General features: G+C 42.9%; 1 protein-coding gene across 1 annotated transcript in view; it reads left to right on the forward strand.

Moving 5' to 3' along the window:
- LOC138055761 (E3 ubiquitin-protein ligase HUWE1-like) overlaps positions 1 to 18,758 on the forward strand; it is an 82,654-nt gene that overhangs the window by 61,846 nt on the left and 2,050 nt on the right. The window contains 10 exon segments of the mRNA XM_068901635.1: positions 5,266 to 5,544; positions 6,954 to 7,889; positions 8,936 to 9,258; positions 9,760 to 11,797; positions 12,342 to 12,635; positions 13,672 to 13,926; positions 14,024 to 14,217; positions 15,413 to 15,605; positions 15,689 to 16,341; positions 17,510 to 17,809. Coding sequence (XP_068757736.1) covers positions 5,266 to 5,544; positions 6,954 to 7,889; positions 8,936 to 9,258; positions 9,760 to 11,797; positions 12,342 to 12,635; positions 13,672 to 13,926; positions 14,024 to 14,217; positions 15,413 to 15,605; positions 15,689 to 16,341; positions 17,510 to 17,809 — 5,465 coding nt within the window.

Raw genomic sequence — 18,758 nt, forward strand, 5'->3', positions numbered from 1 at the left:
GGAAAAACAAAACTTTTTTTGGTCGTAGTACCACTTTAATAAATTATTAATAAATTAATAAATTAATAAGGGCGCTGGTGATTTACTTTTGTCAGAACTGGCCGGCCAAGACCCATCAGTTTGCAAAGAAAATGAAGCAATTTGATGGAACATTTGCATGATATTCCCTCGCATTCTTATGGAGGAGTATACATCATCCTGGAAGTGTGTTAATTTGAATGTGTTTTACAGTACTGCCAGTCCTTCCAAATGCCCGGTCTGGCGGGTCAGTTTTGTCAAATGGAAAGGGTCCTAAGACTGCTTGAATGAACTGATCCGTAGTTTTCCTTTGAATAGGCCATTTCCGAGTACATGTCTGCCTCCTCTTCAAAGCGAGTCTAAGTGCGAAGTTTTTGTGATGGTAATTACTGGGTTGCCAACCCAGTCGGAATCTGTCTTTAATTTCGTCGTTTTTTTATTTTTCGTTTTCTTTTTTTTTTTTTATTTTTTTCCGTGTCGGTAAAAGTCCTGCCTGTCACTCCCCTGCTAAGTGGTGTCTTTGTGCATAGAGCCTTCTACGCGTATTTTCTTAGGATCGAGAGGGTAGTGGGAAATGCGTAGATTTCTCTGGTGGACACAGTAGAACGATTAACTTAACCGGCAATGGCGTCGAAAGTCATGTAACGCGAACGGCGTTTTAGGGGATCTTTGAACAAAATGTACCCTAATGAAGCTCAATAATGGCAAGCGAATTGGATACTGGACAGGACAGGCGGTCGAATGTTAGAAGCGACGAGTAATGGACTTCGACAACAATCTGTCGCCCGTCGAGCCGTAATCAAAGTGAGCAGTCTTCCTAACATTTTGCCAAGCGTGGTGTTTTGTACAACACTCAAACCAAATGAACAGTTCTCTGGTAACTCAGTGTGGGTTCAACAAAGACAGATAAGGAATCCATATAGTGGATCTGTTATCTCAGTTGTCTCGCTATTTGTCAGATTTGTATTTACCTGTTCTCAACTCTGCACAGTCTTCCAGTATAACAATTGGAAATTTCACTAATAAGTCATTGACGTGAATGGCGTTTTAGTGGATCTTTAAACAAAATATACCCTCATGGAGCTCAAGAATGGATCGTCAATTGTATGAGCAAGACAGCGCTGAAAAATAAATATCTGGATTGTAAGAGACGAGTAATGGTCTTCGACAACAATTTCATTTTTCGCCTTTGGATATCAAGTGAGCTTTGTTTCTAATATTTTACTAACTTGGTATTATATAAAACACGGAAATCAAATAGCAATTTTTTTATGGATTTAACCATAGTTACTAACTATGATTTAACAAATTAACATTGAAGGAATCGAACGCCAACAAGAATGCATCACAGTGTTTACTCAAGTCGCATCATTTACATTTACCGGTATTTTGTACTCAACTCAGCAAAGGTGTAAAATATTTGGAAATGTGACAGTGAAAAATTACTTGAATGAAAGCTTGTTGTCTCTTTTGTGCTTTATTATTTACGGTCAAGGTTCTTTCGAAAAGGGTTGAATGTGAACTGTCAGAAATTTATTTAATTGCATATGCTTTGTGATTGTTTGTTTCGCTTGCACGCACGCAACTGAAATAGGAAGGGTTTCTTGCCTCTTATAGCAAATATGTTGCTTGTTTCAATAAATGTTTCGCTGGAAAATATTTCTGTGAAATTTCTAGCTTTTGTAAATTTATCATGTTGTGTAATTTTCGAGCTTAGCAAATTTGCATACATGTGTTGAAATGTGATACGGGGAGAATTTTTGTGGTAACGCATTAGTCACGAAAATAAACAGGTCTGTTGGAAGCGTGCTTGAGTTTCAACAAAATGACCCCCAAAATCGGCAAAAGATTGTGACGCTGATGAATAATAAAGTAGCTGCTATTACCAAAACGATGGAATTACCTGGTGATAAATAACCTTGTCTTGGAGAGTAAATTTTTGATTTTCCAGAAACAATGGTCAACCTCTGAGAGTTGCGCGATTGTGATCTTTGTGTTGAATTCGCACATTTCTTGTCAAAATTTATAACAATCGAAATAAAAAGAAAACTGACAAAAACAAAAACCCGGTAGCTTGGCATCATTTGACACAGATGCTTCACTGTTTCGCGAGTAAACATGCCGCGGTAAAATAACGCGGTAACTTGATCACTGCGCTCGCTGAATTCGATGTGCGATTTACTCGGTGCAGCCAAACTTGTACAATTACAACAAAACAACTAAAATCTCCCAAACTGTTTTTCGCTGATGGTAACTTTTTATATTCGTGGTTCAAAATAAATGTTGTTTTCATGTCGTAGATTTTGTTACCGATGGCAAAATATTTTATGCTCGATCGACCGTCCTGAAACTTCCTTCTGCTCTTCTTAAAAACTGTGTATCCATATTTATTTACTTTTACATCAATATTTGTTTTGGATAAAGCAAGCTAACAAAATCTGTATCTTGCTTGGTTCGCATTTGATAGCATTAAAATAGAATTTTCGGTCCTATGCTTCTGTTACTGAGTGGTATATTTCTTAGGTCGCCCATCCAGATACTAACCCCGCCGAATAGGTATAACTTCAGCTTTCAACTGTTGTTTACAAAGCTTTCAGATGCTGTCAGATGCTGTCAGTGCACGCTTACACTTGTGGTGGAAAGAAGTTGCATGATCAACATGTCAGCCCAGAAGCCAATGTTTCTCGATTCCCTTTTATTTTCTTCAGTCTCTCTGGGTTCAGTACTTTGCTAGTAACCACATGTCTTCTCAAGGGGCTATTTATCTAAGACTTATACCATGGCGCTACAATGATAGACAATACCAAAACAATATCGTGTACTGTTAGACCTACATATTACGCAAAGACAACGGTCAACATGTCATCCCAGAAGACAATGTTTTTCACTTCCCATTTATTTTCTTCAATCTTTCTGGGCTCAGTACTTTGCTAGTAACCACATGTCTTCTCAGGCTATTTACCCAAGACTTCTACCATTTCACTACAATGATACACAATACCAAAACAATATCGTGCACTGTTAGAGCTACATATTACGCAAGGACAACTTGAAGCTCCTGGAAGACAACACACAGTTCAGTTGACATTATGGAATAAATCGCTGTGTTACTTCACTACCACACGTAAGCAATGCGTGTCAATTTTTTTTAAAGAGGACAGGAATTTCTTCTTTCTGACAAATGATTAATTAATAGGCCGGTCGCCAGGTTTTTAACCTCACAAAAGGATCTGTTTCGTCGTACGAACGTGTGAAGACCTGTGAGCCAAAGGGCCTCTGCTGGTATGACTTCTGGTATGACTTCTGGTACGACTTCTGGGTCACCCCCCCTCCAACTTGAAAAAAATTGCGTGGAACGCTGCACGTACCACAGGCAACCCAGTGTACCCTCACGGAGGGTCTAGTTAGTTCTACTTTACATATGAATGAGAACTAATTTGCATAAGAAAAACTTCGCACTTAGACTCGCTTTGAAGAGGAGGCAGACTTGAACTCGGAAATGGCCTATTGTCACAGTTAAGGATTTCACTTACGGACTTGTCAACTATAGGACCACCAATTACAGTTTGATAAACTTCAGTAACACAAGGAAGTACTTCTTGGTAGACCTCGCCTGAATTGTTGCACTCGCACTTGGTCTATACGAAGAACCACCCCATACAGCATAATAAACACAACTACAGGGAAGCACTGAGCAGTAGCTGTCATTGTCATTTACCCCTTTTAAGTGGGTTGTCCATGTATCTAAATTTTGAAACGATTCACTTAAACACGAAGACGCACTATAGAAGGGGTAGCTTCACGCACTGCTTTTGTTCGAATTCATTCAAGCACGACTGATTAATTATCCAAGATGGTGATCAACAAAGAGCAACACAGAGACGGAAGCCCGAAAAGATATTTCTAGCGTGAGAAAAAGGATATGGGAATTAAAAAAAAAGAACGACATGTAACATTCTATGACATATTAGGGACACATTGCCATTAAGGGGCTGCTTTATTGCACACATTATCACAGAGCTCGGTTGCATCCATTGTTGATTGATAAATCATTTGCATGTGCCTAAGGCACCACGCCTTTTACAGTGTGTCTTCGTGTTTTAGGGGGTCAATCTTTGCTGTAAAACAGCTGTGGCTCCTAAGTACACTATTTCATCAAATTGAACCTTTTCAAGCAGAATGCCTACAAGAAGGGATAATTGACCTACAGCTTGTGTTGAACAGCTGCGTCACTTCACATAGTGCCTGTAATCGCAATGCCAGTTCTATGCAGTTCAGCGAAAATTTTTTTCAAAGAGGAAGATAGAAATTATTTTTGTCATCCTTTCGGATCGGTATCGTCCATGTTCATTGTCGGCCTTATGTGGGTTGAGTTTTCGTTGGTTCTCTACTCTGCTCTTAGTGGTTTTTCTCTCTGGGTACTCTGGTTTTACTTTCTCCTCAAAAACCAACCTAAGATTTGATATGAGTTGATTTGATCTCTGTGCAATGTACCTAGTTCGTTCCCTCAACGTTAAGTACATTTGAAACTGAAACATTAAGTTCAGTATTAGTTAAGGAGCAAGGGTGGCACAATCGGTTAGTGCGGGACCTTGGTGCGAGAGTTCCCGAGTTCGAACCCCGGATGTCGCATCCTTGTTTCAACTTTTTTCCTTTCAGTGTAGCCTAAGTAGCTTTAAATACCCTTAAAACGGAGCACTGTTGAAATGAGGGTGGTAAAATGAGCGCATCGTCGGCTTCCTGGGAGAATAGAGGCTAAAGGAATTACCTACCTTAAATAAGGTGTTCCTTTACTTTTATCTTTATTGTTCATTGCGGCGTCGGCGCTGCTGCCTCGCATTAGGGACTTTAAGATCTACGACGCGGTGGGTCGACGAGAACGCCACGAAACAACAATATCATTGGTTAAAAGAGGAAAAATAATCGTGCTGCACGTGTGGCACGCATTTTAGCACATAAACGTGCGGTTCTCTGTACAACAACGGCGTGAAATTTGAGGTTTTGACGACAACGTGAGCGTTCAAATGTGAATCTTTCGTTCTCTATTTTTGCTCAGAAACCGCTCGTACCAATTAATTTTTAGGATACTTCGCCCACATTGTACGATGCGAACGAGATGGCCAAACCGCGAGAAACTTACTATAGTGCAACGTTATATTTTGAGGTGACGTTTTCGTCGATGTCGGCGTCGTAGATCTTAAACTCCCTATTCCTTACATAGTTTCTGACGTCTTATTTTGTTTTAAGGTCGTCACTTGGAGTGGGTCTCTGAACCGCACGATGGTAGATTTGCTGGTACGTTCATGATGACTGTGTCTCAAGATGAAGAGCCAGAGACCATATCCTCTATGGCTCAGCGCCTGTCCCGTGTACATGGTCTACGTGTCACACCCAGACATCACGGCCATCAGACGCAACCTCTTCACTCGGCTCACCATCAAGGGGTGAGCCACCCTCCGCTACCTTCGGTTATCCAGAACCTCCTCGGACCTGAGAGTGGAACAGATAGTCTGCAATTGAATTCAGGTACTTAAAAGTGCATCTACTCTCAAGTACTTTTCTTTCACACAGCAGATCTTCCATCCATAGCAATCTTTTTTTTCCCTCCCACGTTCGTTCTTAATGTGTTTGTAAGAGGCAGCAAAACCAGCAGTTGTTATATCCACAGCCATGCTGTGAGATCAAACTTTCACTTAGCATCGTGTCCAAGGCAAACTTACGGGTGACATTTGCGTTTTGCTTGAAGTGGAAGCAACATGTTTCTTATTAGCTCTTATGTCTGTGAGAGTTAGACATCGAGCAATGGCTCATCAGACTAAGGCAAGCTCTGTAAAGCTACACACTTGTCCCAATAGACCTAATCGGCTAACTCAATGTTGTACCCAATTCAAAGCCTTTGGGAATAAAACGTTTTGTTCCAGGTATTTCCATATCATTTAAATATGAATGCTACATTATCATGCAAATACAATACACAAAGAATCTTAGTCCCGGGAGATTTGAATTGGGTGCAACATTGAGTTAGCCGATTAGGTCTATTAGGCCGTTCCTATAACCTTTTTCCAAAATGGCTGCCGTTTTGGTATTCTTCTGTTTCCTTGCAAATGGGCCCATTTGGCCTCGCTTTTAAACGTAAAATTTAACCTTGAACGAGGCCAAAAGGGGCCAATTTGCAATCAAACAAAAGAATACTAAAATAGCGGCCATTTTAGAATAAGACGTATTTATTCCATTGTCCTTCTCGTTCCCTTGTGGTCCCCAGAAAATGAAGTTCTCTTGTTTAAAGTATCACGGCTGCCATCTTGTTGGGACCTCAGCGTAAGAGTTCAGGTGGAGAGAGAAGCAGTAGGGTAATATTATAAGAGATCTTTTTTTCAAAGTTTTTTTGCATAATATCGAAGGAGTTTCGATTTTCACCCATAACTTCGCAGTCTATACGATGCTTTAGCTCAAAGTTGTCCCAACAATAGAGTACCGAAGTGATGATGTCACAAAAATATTGTTTGAAATTATGGGATATGATGTCATATTCTTATAGAGGATCCTAAATGATGCCCTCATACCCAAAATTATCTCTGAATTGCAATTCCCGATGGAGATATAAGGGATCAAAGTTTGATAGCATCCCATACAAACCCTTCAAAATTTGTTCTGGTTCCTTCAGTGTAGAACCAGCTCAAAATTAGAGAGATTTATATGGGCCAGTATCAAACTTTCATCCTTTATATTTCTGCTGGGAATTACAATTAAGAGATGATTTTTGGCAAGTATCCTTTTCTAAGGACGCTCTATTTGAAAATGGCGCCAAATCCCATAATTTCACAAATTTATTTTTTGTGGCGTCACACTTCGGTACTCTAAGTGCTTTAGTTTAGCAGAGTAAAAAGTTTAGGTTGATCTGTGAGTTCAGTGCATTGGTATTTTTTTGGTTACAGGCGTGGGTCACCGAAACAGGCACGTGCAAGATGAGATACAAGTAATTCCAAGGAACACAGACGTTGGGGTCACTGGCGAAATATTCTTTGAAAGCTTTGATAGTTCTGCGACTTCTGTGCCTTCTGCTCTGACTCGCTGGGGAGAGGAAGGACAAATTCTAGACGTACAAGGTGTCCATTACTGTGTTGCAGCCGTGAAACCAGAGATCCTTCCTGTTTTATTGAAGATTCAAGCAGAAGAGATAACCAAGGGAAGGGAAGAGGAGAAGAAGAATAAAGCTGAAGCACAGGCAAAGGCAGCTGCTGCCAAGAAGGAGGGAGACAAGAAGAAAGAGGAAAGCAGTAAAGATGGTGGTGAGAGCTCTACCGCCGGAGCAGGGCAGACGACATCGGTAGAAGCTTGTGCTGCATCACCAGATGCAACTGTTTCCCCAGGCAATGAAAGCGAAAGAATGCAGGTTGAACAGCATCTTGCTATACACGATTTAGAAGCTACTACTGCAACAGAGCAAGGATCCTTAGATGAGGCTTCTGTTTTGGTCAGCATGAGTATGGATGAGCCATTACCTGAGACGTCAGCGTCATTGTCCGATCAAGCAATGGTAAGGACATCGACACCGGCGAACGAGAGTGGAGAGCCACCAGCAGCTGTAGCTGCCATTACCCCTCCTGCAACAATTCCGGTCAGTTCCGTTGTCCAGGACATCATCAGCGCCGCTACTTTAGAGGCATCAAGCCTGAATACAAATGATGTGGTGCCATTGCCATCAGAGGTCAGTGATAATCCTCAGGTCTCCACCACAGAGGAGGAGGGGGCAGATCAAGAGACGGCTCATGCAGAGAATGATGGATCACCCATGGCGCTTGGTGACGAAGGAACAGGTGCTGCAATAATTTCTGAGCCTACCCAGAATGCCCCTGCTCCTGCTTTTGATGGTATGTGCGTTTCTTCATTGCACCGGTAGAAATAATAGCGAGGAGCAGCAATGTACAAGATTAAAGAAGTAGCCTCTAGACGTCAAGCAAGCGAAGCTATCTTGTAGAATGCTTTTTTTTTTTTTTAATGGTCGAAATTTATTTATCTGAGAAATATTTCACAACGATTATAGGACTTAGTTATTTTTAGGAAAAAATCCTGTTTGCTAGAGGTATGTTTGGGACATTGCAGTGTAAATGATATCTTTTGGAATATCCCATTTTAGTATAAAAACACGGGTGATTATACAAAATCGCGCGCTCTCATTGGCTCGCTATCTCGGATTATCACCCGATAATCACGTCGACGGACAAAATGGCTGCCAGTAGTCGTTTTGCCACTGTAAGTGAAGATGATTTCGCGTTGAACTGTCTTTTTTTCTCTTTTTGGAAATAATCACCTGTGTATTTATTTATACTAAAACAATTATTCGCCTCAGGCTCAGTGATTATCGGTGAATATTCACCGATAATCACTTTGCCTTCGACGAATTATTGTTAAATAATCTTTCATTATTAAAAATTGATTATGTCAAAAGGCACGGCACGCAAGGCACAGGTGGATCATGGGTCGATAAACTGGGTGCACACATAGACCGAATGCAAAAATTGTCACTGGCACGTTATTCTTTTGTCTTTATGTTATTTAGCCCGACTAGCGTCGTTAACACTCGTAAAATTGAAAGAATTTTGGCTGCAAGGCTAGTAAGACTAATTTTCACAAAGACAAAGGAATAATTTATTGGCGGCCATTTTTGCATTCGGTCTATGGCTCAGATTTTTGTATTTCAGATCCTTTGATCACAATTTTCGCCTTGAAAAAATCTTTTAAGAGTTTTATCTCTGTTTTACTATTTCGGCTGATTGTCATCTTGGATTATTAGTCGTGCTTCGATTAACTGGAACAAGAAAGGGGGCAAAAAAGAGATTCCCTTTAAGTTGAGAAAGTGAACTGCGGTAAGTGAAACCTCGAGACATTGAAAAACAAATTGTTCATTTTTATCTAGCTGGTGTACCAGAACCCACGGCAGCTGTTACTACAGAAGGAAATGCGGCTGCTTCCTCGGCTCCAGACACGGAACAGCCAGGCACAAGTGGAGAGGCATCAGCATTAACAATAGACGGCATCCCCATCCCAGACGGCGTTGACCCTTCCTTCTTGGAAGCACTGCCAGAGTCTATTCGTCGTGAGGTTCTAGCGGAGCAGTTGGGCCTGCACCCACCTCCGCCATCACAACGCAGCGCTGTGGCTAGTGACAATGAAGGAAGTACTGATTTGAATGTGAGCCCAGAATTCTTAGCTGCATTACCTCCAGATGTGCAGGAAGAGGTGTGTTAGAGTCTCCTATAGAGCGTTTTCACTCACGTGACCAGCAGCCATATTGGATTGCTGAAACAAATGAAAGTATTTGCATAAAAATAGAGTTCAATTCCCGGAGGGCTTGTTTGGTACACCATCATGGCCGCCATTTCTTTGTTTTGGAACACCAACATGGCCGCCGTGACGTCATGTGAAAACACTCTATAGAGTGTTTTCACACTCGTGATCAGTAATCTTGTTTTCCCACCGAAGCAAAAAAAAAAAAGGTTTGCATAATAATAGAGTTCGACTCCCAGAAGATTGGGTAGGGACACCAACATGGCTGCTGTTTCTTTGTTTGCAAGACTCGTTTGGATCGATCGTTGATCATCTTCAGCTGCAAAATGTTCGTTACAGTGCGAATTTGAATTTATGCCAATGTTACAATTTGAACTTACGTTACATACTCTTTTCGACATTTTTTGCAAAAAGTTGATTTTCTCTATCTTTCCGTCTTAATTTCTGATTCAGGTGCTTCAACAGCAGCGGATTGAACAAGAAAGACGTCGAAATCAAACAGCCACTCCAGAGCAGGCTGTTGATCCGGGATCTTTCCTTCGTAACCTGGCCCCTTCATTGCGCCAAACAGTGTTGGCAGACATTGATGACTCTCTGTTGCCACTGCTGCCCACCGACCTTGCCTCCGAGGCCCAGTCTCTCCGGAGAGAAATAGAGGCCAGGCACCACAGAATCCTCCAGGAACGTTTTACTTTCAGCGGTGGGGACCGTGCGTCGGCAATTTCCGCTCTTCTGCGTCATTCTGCCTTGTCACGCCACGGGGGAGGATCCCATTTTTCAAGGCTGCTTCCCTCAGGGGGTGGACTGAGTGGACGGGTGAGCGGATTTTCCAACGGCCCTCCCTCGCTGCCGCCTCCAAACCGTAAGATAATTGGACGCCATTTGCTGGATCACGAAGCGCTTGCTTGCCTACTCGTCCTCCTGTTTGTGGAGGAACCAAGGCTAAACACGGGACGCTTGCATAAGGTGCTTAGAAACCTTTGCTATCACGAGGAAACACGATCATGGCTGATAAGCGCTATGATTGCAATTCTTAGAAGAACTAGCGGGCAAGATTCAGATGGATCGTGCCCTGTGACGTTTGTGGAGAGCTCAACTCGTGGAGAGCCCTCATCTTCATCCCAGTCCAGTAGAACTGAGAGCCAATGTAGGCTCGACGAATATCTGCAAACACAAGGACACTGTGCATCAGACTCGAAATCTTCGAAACAACACACTTGGCTATCATTTGGTGTACGTACGTCTCTCGGTTCACGGACAAATGTGTTTTGTATAAAGCGACAGGGAAAAGCTGGACTTGAACGGAGCACCTTTGTTAATATACACCCGCATGCTTCGCAGTTTGTCTGCAAACATGTGCTGGATGCATTGTTATTCCTGGCAAAAAGCTTTCCAGTGAGTTTTACGCCGTTTATCGCAGCAAAAGCCCATCCATCTTGCAACAAGGAAGAGGTTTCGTCATCAGAAGCCAAGCCTTCTGTTTCTGCAACGCATGATAGCACAGACTTCTGGGATATTCTTCTGAAGTTAGATACCGCTGGGACTGGAAGAAAAGGTAAAGGCGCGGCGAAAACAAGCTCTACACACTCACTGATATCCTCCACCACTGACTCGCCTTCCGGGGAGGAGCGCGAATTTTCAACGTCTCCAATTGGACAGCTTTTAATCGCACTTAACGACCCAGTAGTGCAAGAGAGCGTTGCCGTGACAGACAAGCTATTGCGTTTGCTATCCGTAACATCAGCTGCTCTTCCGGACGTGCCAAGTACGTCACGCAAACAAACAGGCAGCAGTGATACTACGTCATCGGGAACTGTTCCCCCAGAAACACTTGCACAAGAAACACTTGCGGAAACTGTCACGCCATCTTTAAATACTCTTAGTAACGTAAGCGTGACAGTTCCGGAGGAGAGTGTGACAACGCATCATCTTACGGCTCATACCCCAGGTTCTGAAACGGAGTCAGTTGCATCGTCTCTGATTGTTGAAAGATCATCAGAAGCTGGAGGAGAACCCCATGAGGTGGAATCACTCGACGGAGGCTCAGTGGACGAGGCTTTATCCCATCCCAGTGAGACCTCGTCCCATCCTGGGATGATAGAACCTATGGTGGTCGAGGTAACGCCGCCCACCGACTCCCAGTCGCAGGATTCTGCGTCAGACAGCGCCCTGTTGACTGGCGCAACCTTAACCGTTCCTAAGCAACACCTCGACGAGAAGACATCCGTTGTCATGGAAACTCACCTGCGGCTTGTTGTTAACGTCCTGACCTCGGGTAAGTGCTCCGAGGAAGGCCTTGAAGACGCCACCACGTTACTGCTGCAAATTTCGCGCCTGAGTGCAAAGACTCGAGAAAGTGTCCTGCAGCTCTTGTTGGAGGGTGCTCGCAACATTGGAGGAACTTTGCAGGGAAATATTGCCGTGCTTCTGAGTGAACTGATTGAACACAACAGGAATGCGCCTCACAAAGACGAACCTGACGTCAGAAAAGGTTAGCAACTGGATAGAATACTTGAATCTAGTGAAACTGTTTAGTGGAAATCAAAGTGTCATTTCAGCCAACTGATTCAGGTATGAAAGCGAAGCATTTGCACAGTCACTGGCGAATCTGATCATTCACGGAAATTACTTGATTTTAGAATTACATGTAATTTTCTGTTTGTTTTCTTGCGCCTTGTCTAATTTCTCGCATATGTTTCGCCTTATCCACTCGCATCACATCAACAGTTATTGCCCGTAGAGAAGTTAAGTTGGAGCACAGTCTTACTTAATCGTTCCCATTTTGTTAGCTTGTGGGTTATGCTGACTTTGTCTGACAAGTGTAGAAATCGATGTGCATTTTACGTTGCAAAAGCAACCAGGTTTTGTTCGTTAGCCCTAAAGGATGTTAAATTACTTGCCATCTTACCCTTTTTAAGCGACTATGTCAAAGCTGAAAGGCTTGCGCGTTATGAGCCGCAATAATCAAAAGAATGACGCTATTTCATCGAGAAGATTGATGTTACGTGGTAATGACGAAACGATCTTTTTTGCAGATAAAAGGCCAGCATCACTTGTACTGCCCACGGCTCCTCGAAGACCAGCAAGGGGCGGCCACCAAGGTGGCTGGGCGACCATGCCAAGCGGATCGCGAGGTGCTCGGAGACAACAGCAAAGCAGACAAGTGCGGTACGATCTTCATCTTCCTTCCATGCAATCCTTGACATGCAAGACATCTAGCCAGGCTCTTCTTCTGCGAGTACTCAAGGTTATACTGCAGCTCAGAGAAGCAGCCCGTAGATCCGTGTCCGGTTCAACAACGTCAAGAACAAGAGGATTGCAAAGAAGAAGTGAGATTTTTTTGACTTGGAGAATCCGTTTTTCTTTTTTTTCTTTTTTTCAAAGAGAATCTCCATTGGTACAAGAGAAAAACTTTAAATCGAAAGGAAAGATTTTTGCAGTAGACTAGTTTCCAAATCTCATAATGTAATACGTTTTGGGCTTTTATTTACATGAAAACAATACAACAATAAGTTATTTACTCTTTGGACTGTATCATGCTTCGGTGACCTGGATGTTCATTGTTTTAATGCAAATAACCTCCCAAAATAAACTGTAAGATGGGATTTGCGAAAGTAGCGAGTTTAATGTGTTTTAAAATGTTCAAAGAAGTGTTTGTTTCAGGGGGAAAAATCAGAATCGTTTGTTTGGCTATTAAGTTTCTCCGCGGGAGCCGACAACCTAAAAAAGTGTGATGTATTTTGGTTGTCCTGCAGTTCTGATACCGATATTAATAACGCAGCCGAGGTGCGTCTCAATTATTCAAGATGGCGGCTCCCGGTAAATTTGAAGACAAGTAAGATTATGGAAGTCGTTTACTTAAGATACAAACGCTTTCTCCATTTCTTTTTCAACGCAACTTGATTGTAAACCTTAAGTCTCGTTTTTGTTTTTGTTAGAGTGAAGGCTCTCTTGAAGTCTGTCGGGCATGTTGCAATTGTTTACTGTGAAGAAATGAGCTAATCCCAAGTACCCCTATGGGTACTTGGGGTTAGCTGTGGGTTACTTATGGGTACTTGCTATGGGTTAGTTATGGGTACTTGGGGTTAGATGTCTCCTCAATGTCCGAATCCCTACCCACCAAACCCCCCTCCCCCCTCCTTTTCCCTCTTCTGACTTGATATATGTAGTATCGCACTAAAACCTTAAGGTCGGTTCAGTAAAAACCACTTTTTATTTATGGATTTCTTGACATCATTTGGAAGCTTTCACAGATGTGTTTCCTTTAAGTTGCATTAAACCTGCGATCCTCATCATTAGGTCGGAATGTGTAGTATTAAAACTGCGATAAATTCTCACTTTATTCCATCCTCCATTGCGTTCTAGTAACGGATGAAAGTTCAGTGATTCAGCGTGTGATACAAGGGTCACGTGGTCTTGGTGCCGTCATCGCGGCGATTGAAAGCGAAGCTGAAGCCATCTATGAAGCCTTCACGCACATGCGTTCATTACGCTCTGATCCCTTGGGGGATCATGGGAGAATTGGTAGCCAGCGGAATGAACACAGGGCTCAAGGAGAAAGTAGCCAAGATAGAAACCGATCTGAGGGGACTGAACAGGAAGGAGGAAGTTCGCAACAAGGTGAGTTGTTTTCTGAACGTCGAAGACTGCCATCCTGTTATACAGAAATGTGCTCCCTGGGGTTACTTTGAAGCAACTTTACTTTCGGTTTCTTCAGCAGGTACGTCAACATCAGGGGCTGCTCGGGAACCTCCGTTGCCATTATTAAGTGAGCAGATCACATTGGAAGAGCTGTGGGAGACATTGGGAGAGTGTTTGTCTGAGTTGGGAAGAACATCCGATAGTCACGCCGTGCTGGTGTTACAGCCTGCTGTGGAAGCCTTTTTCCTTGTACACGGCACAGAAAAACAGGTAATAGCTTGAGTACGTGAAACGTAGAATGTTGAAGGGAGCTCCAAATCAAATTTGGGCTTTTAGGGGAAATGTGATTTTGATTGATACGAAGTGGGTTTCTTTTTATTTCGGAATTGTGTTGACGAGTCACCGATAGGCCATTTCCCAGTTCATGTCTGCCTCCTCTTCAAAGCCAGTCTAAGTACGAAGTTCTTCTAAAAACATTAGTTTTCATTCATATGTAAAGTATTACTATCACAAAAACTTCGCACGTAGACTCGCTTTGAAGAGGAGGCAGTCATGAAATTGGAAATGGTCTTTTGAGACCTTCCCTGATGTTAGTTTTGCCCAACCACTCTCGGAATGCAATGGGACGAGGCAGGAACCCATGACCCGGAGCCTACAACTCTACTGTGTTCGTGTAACGGCGTTTTCACAGACCGATTTATTTTTAGATTGAATTTCCCGCGAATGAGACTCCCACAGGCGCCCGATGACCAATTACAAGAAATTAAGCTGACGTCATAGGGTCACCGAACCGTCTGTAAAAATGCCGTTACATAGGCCCAGTATGGGAGCTTTAGGCTCCGGGTGATGGGTTCCTGGACGAGGACATTTTAAAAATCAGAAGTGAGATTCATATTGAAAAAGGTGTGATCACTGGAGGTAAACCAAGCAAGCTGCACTCAGTCAGCGCATGCGCTCAGTGTATGACGTGACGGAACTTTGCGACACTAGGGAGCTTAAGCAACGACAACGGCGACGGCAACGAGAACGTCACAAATTTGCATATTTAGTAGGCAAAAACAATAGCTTTGCACGCCCTGCACGTGTGTTTTTCACTTTTGTCAATTTCTTTGCCGTCGTCAGCAAAACTACAACGTGAAATAGCCAAATTTGAGGTTTTATGGACAACGTCATTACTTGAGGATAAATGTTCATTTTCTGCCCTAAATTGAGCGCCGTTCCTACCAGCGTCATTTTTGAGGAACTACCACACCCCCGTCATATTAAAAAAGTTGAAATAGTAACGAAGCGATTACAATAACGCGAATTTATATTTTGAGATGACGTTCTCGTTGCCGTCGCCGTTGTCGTTGCTTAAGCTCCCTACTGGTTGCATGCGCGGTGGAGGTACGCAAAAACAATAAGGGTGAATGTCCCCTGATTGATGCCTCAAAATAAAAACTAAGTTCGATCTCTGATTTTACAGGAAAGCACTTCGAGTCAAAACCAAAGCGATCAACCACGTGCCAGTCAGCGGCTGCCGTCAGCAAGTGCTGAGGTGGTGCCTCCTTCGCCTGGGCCGCTCTCCCCAGGCCCCCTGAGCCCGAGCCGTCAAATGTCAGTTACATCTGTGACGTCAGACCTGCCGTCAGATACGCAAAAGTTTCTTCGATTTGCTGGTGAGAAAATATGCAGGAAAAGAGACGTTATGAATTGCCCGTCTTTATTTTGTGATCTAAACTTTTCACTTGTTTTCCAACAGAAAAGCACCGTACTGTATTGAATCAGATCCTTCGTCAGTCCACCATACATCTAGCCGATGGACCATTCGCTGTCCTCGTTGACCACACTCGTGTACTCGACTTCGACGTCAAACGCCGTTTCTTCCGTCAAGAACTCGAACGACTCGACGAAGGAATCCGAAGGGACGATTTAACGATTCACGTGAGGCGAGAACACGTTTTTGAAGACTCGTTCCGCGAGCTCCACCGACGATCATCCGAAGAGATGAAATGCCGACTGTACGTGGTTTTTGAAGGGGAAGAAGGACAAGATGCTGGTGGATTACTCAGGGAATGGTTCATGATCATGTCACGGGAAATGTTTAACCCCAATTACGCCTTATTCACAACATCGCCTGGGGATCGAGTTACCTATCAACCGAATCCCAGTTCTAATTGTAACTCGAATCATCTGAGTTACTTCAAATTCGTTGGCCGGATCGTGGCCAAAGCCATCTATGACAACAAGTTGTTGGATTGCTTTTTCACCCGCTCCTTTTACAAGCACATCCTTGGTAAAGCCGTACATTTCACAGATCTGGAGTCGTTTGACTACGCGTTTTATCAGGGGCTTCATTATTTGCTCGAGCACGACCTCAGTGAGATTGATATGGAGTTAACATTTAGCACTGAGGTAATGTAATGGCCTCCGCTTGTCACTTCACTGAAGTAGTTCCACTTTGTTGATGTTCAGATTTTACGGGACACTTCCCGTCAAAAGGGAAGCAGGGTTGGCGTAGTGGTGAGAGCAGTTGCCTCCCACCAATGTGGGAAGGACACACTTTTCTCGAAAGTCCCGAAACTTTACGGGTTATTTTCGGTCGTCACAATTCCCTTTGCATCTCAAGAACGGAGATGATTTAAATCGTCAAACTTCACAGTCATTTTTCTTTTTGTTACCTTGAAAACATGTTAAAAGATCGGCTTTCCATAACAAGCGGTTGCCAGTTTCACAAATGGCTTTTCGGGCCCGAAAAGTTTTCGGGACTTTGGAGTAACGGGCCCCAGGTTCGATTCCGGGACCCGACGCTGTAAGTGGGTTGAGTTTGTGGTGGTTCTCTTCTCTGCTTCGATGGTTTTTCTCCGTGTTCTCCTGTCTTCTCCCTGAGCTAAAACCAGCTTGCAGCTGATTCCAGCTGGCTGTAAGCTGTGCAAGGTCACATGTGGACCGTATAGCTGCAGCCAGAGGCGCCATAGTATGATTCCTGTTGAGCTGCGTCGTTGCTGTATTCGGTGACGACGCTTAGCGGCACACATTATTATTTCTTTTTCACATTGTTATTATTACTGTATGTCCAGAAATGTTTCTGGTGACGTCACTCACATTATTATGCCAACCAGAACCTAATTGGCGGTTGGAACAATGGCTTCTTTTGTTCCGCGGTTGGCAAATTTGAATATCAAAGGAAATGTGACGTCAATGTTTGTAAAGAAGAAGTATCGCTATAATTATTTCCTAATACATTTTTCCTTGTGTATAAAGTGGTTTTCAATTGAGTGTCGAAAGTAATTAATGAATTACTTTTGTTTTGCATTACTTCACTCAGTGATTGGTGCAAACTGAAGGTCTCGCGCCACTTTTGTAAACCAATCAGAAGTGAAACCAAAACCAATCGTGGCTTGTGCGTGCACAGTTTTCCGCGCTTTGTGTCGGCTACGTGTAATTACTTCGAGTTTTGATTGCTTTACTGGATTGTCTCCGTCCTTTTTGATTGGCCAAAGTAATTACTTTGGTTTTGGTTTTACGACACGGATTGAAACTCGCTCTATTTGTTTCTGATGGGATCTGCTTTTAATGTCAGGTACAAGAGTTTGGTCTGTCAGAAGTTCGCGACTTGATTCCTAACGGAAGACACAATGCTGTCACAGAAGAAAACAAAAAGGAGTACGTAAAATTAGTCTGTCAGATGAAGATGACAGGAGCTATTCGGAAACAGATTGATTCATTCCTTGAAGGATTCTACGAAATCATTCCCAAGCGTCTGATATCAATCTTCGACGAACAGGAGCTGGAGTTGCTGATATCCGGGTTGCCAAATATTGATTTGGACGACTTGAAAGCCAATACAGAGTACCACAAATACACTGAGAATTCGTTACAGGTGTGTGAAGCTTTTGTTTGCAACGTTAAGGGAATAGGAAGGTTTGCTAAATGGTATGACGGAGTTTAAGAAACGACGACGGCTACGTCGAAGAACACGTCACCCCAAAATGTGAACGTTGTACTATCGTAAGTCTTTCGCGATTTTTCCACCTCGTTTACCTTGTACCGTGTTGGCGAACTATCCTAAATATCAATAGACCGTTTTACAGTTAAGTGCTTAGTTACCTGGCCTTTAAGTGAAAGTGAGCCTTGGAGTTGACATACAGGCCACCCATTTTTATGGTAATGATTTTGTTCTCATACCAATTGGTTTGAATTTACATAAGAAAAGCAATGAGGTTTCTATCAAAACGAGGTCGACTCTAGCCTCACTTTCATTCATAGGCCAGGTAACTAAGCACACAACCCTAACTTATCCTCTTTAAACCAATGATATCTATTGTTTTGTGTCATTGTTGCTGCTGTCGCCGTCGCTTATTTCCCTTTCGTAAACGGTCGTTGCCATTTGAAACGGCCGATTCCATTTTTTAGCTCTGAATTACACTCATTTGGTGTAAGAACTCAAAAGGTTGCGGTTACTAGGAGTTGTGTCTCGCTGGTCATATGAGTTAGGGTTCGGGTTAGGGTTCTGTTTAGAGTGAGGGCTAAGAACCCGAGTTCGAGTCTTGAAATTTTCGGACTCTTATTTTCCTCCAGTTTTTCTTTTATAAATGTTTTTTTTTCCTTTTTTGTCTTAATTTTTGTTAATATTTGTTCTTAGTTTGTTTCTTTTAATTTTCTTTGAAGTGAAGTGTGTAGTCGACCGTTATAAATGGCAACGACCGTTTACGAAAGGGAAATTTGCGCAGCCGTCGTCTTTTTTAAAGCCCCCTATTACACAGCACTTGTATTCAAGAGAGAAGCCATTAATGGATAGAGTAGTTGGTATCACAAATGGTTTGGGTCAA

The sequence above is a fragment of the Montipora capricornis genome, chromosome 7 (assembly GCF_036669925.1).
Source record: "Montipora capricornis isolate CH-2021 chromosome 7, ASM3666992v2, whole genome shotgun sequence".
Lineage (NCBI taxonomy): Eukaryota > Metazoa > Cnidaria > Anthozoa > Scleractinia > Acroporidae > Montipora > Montipora capricornis.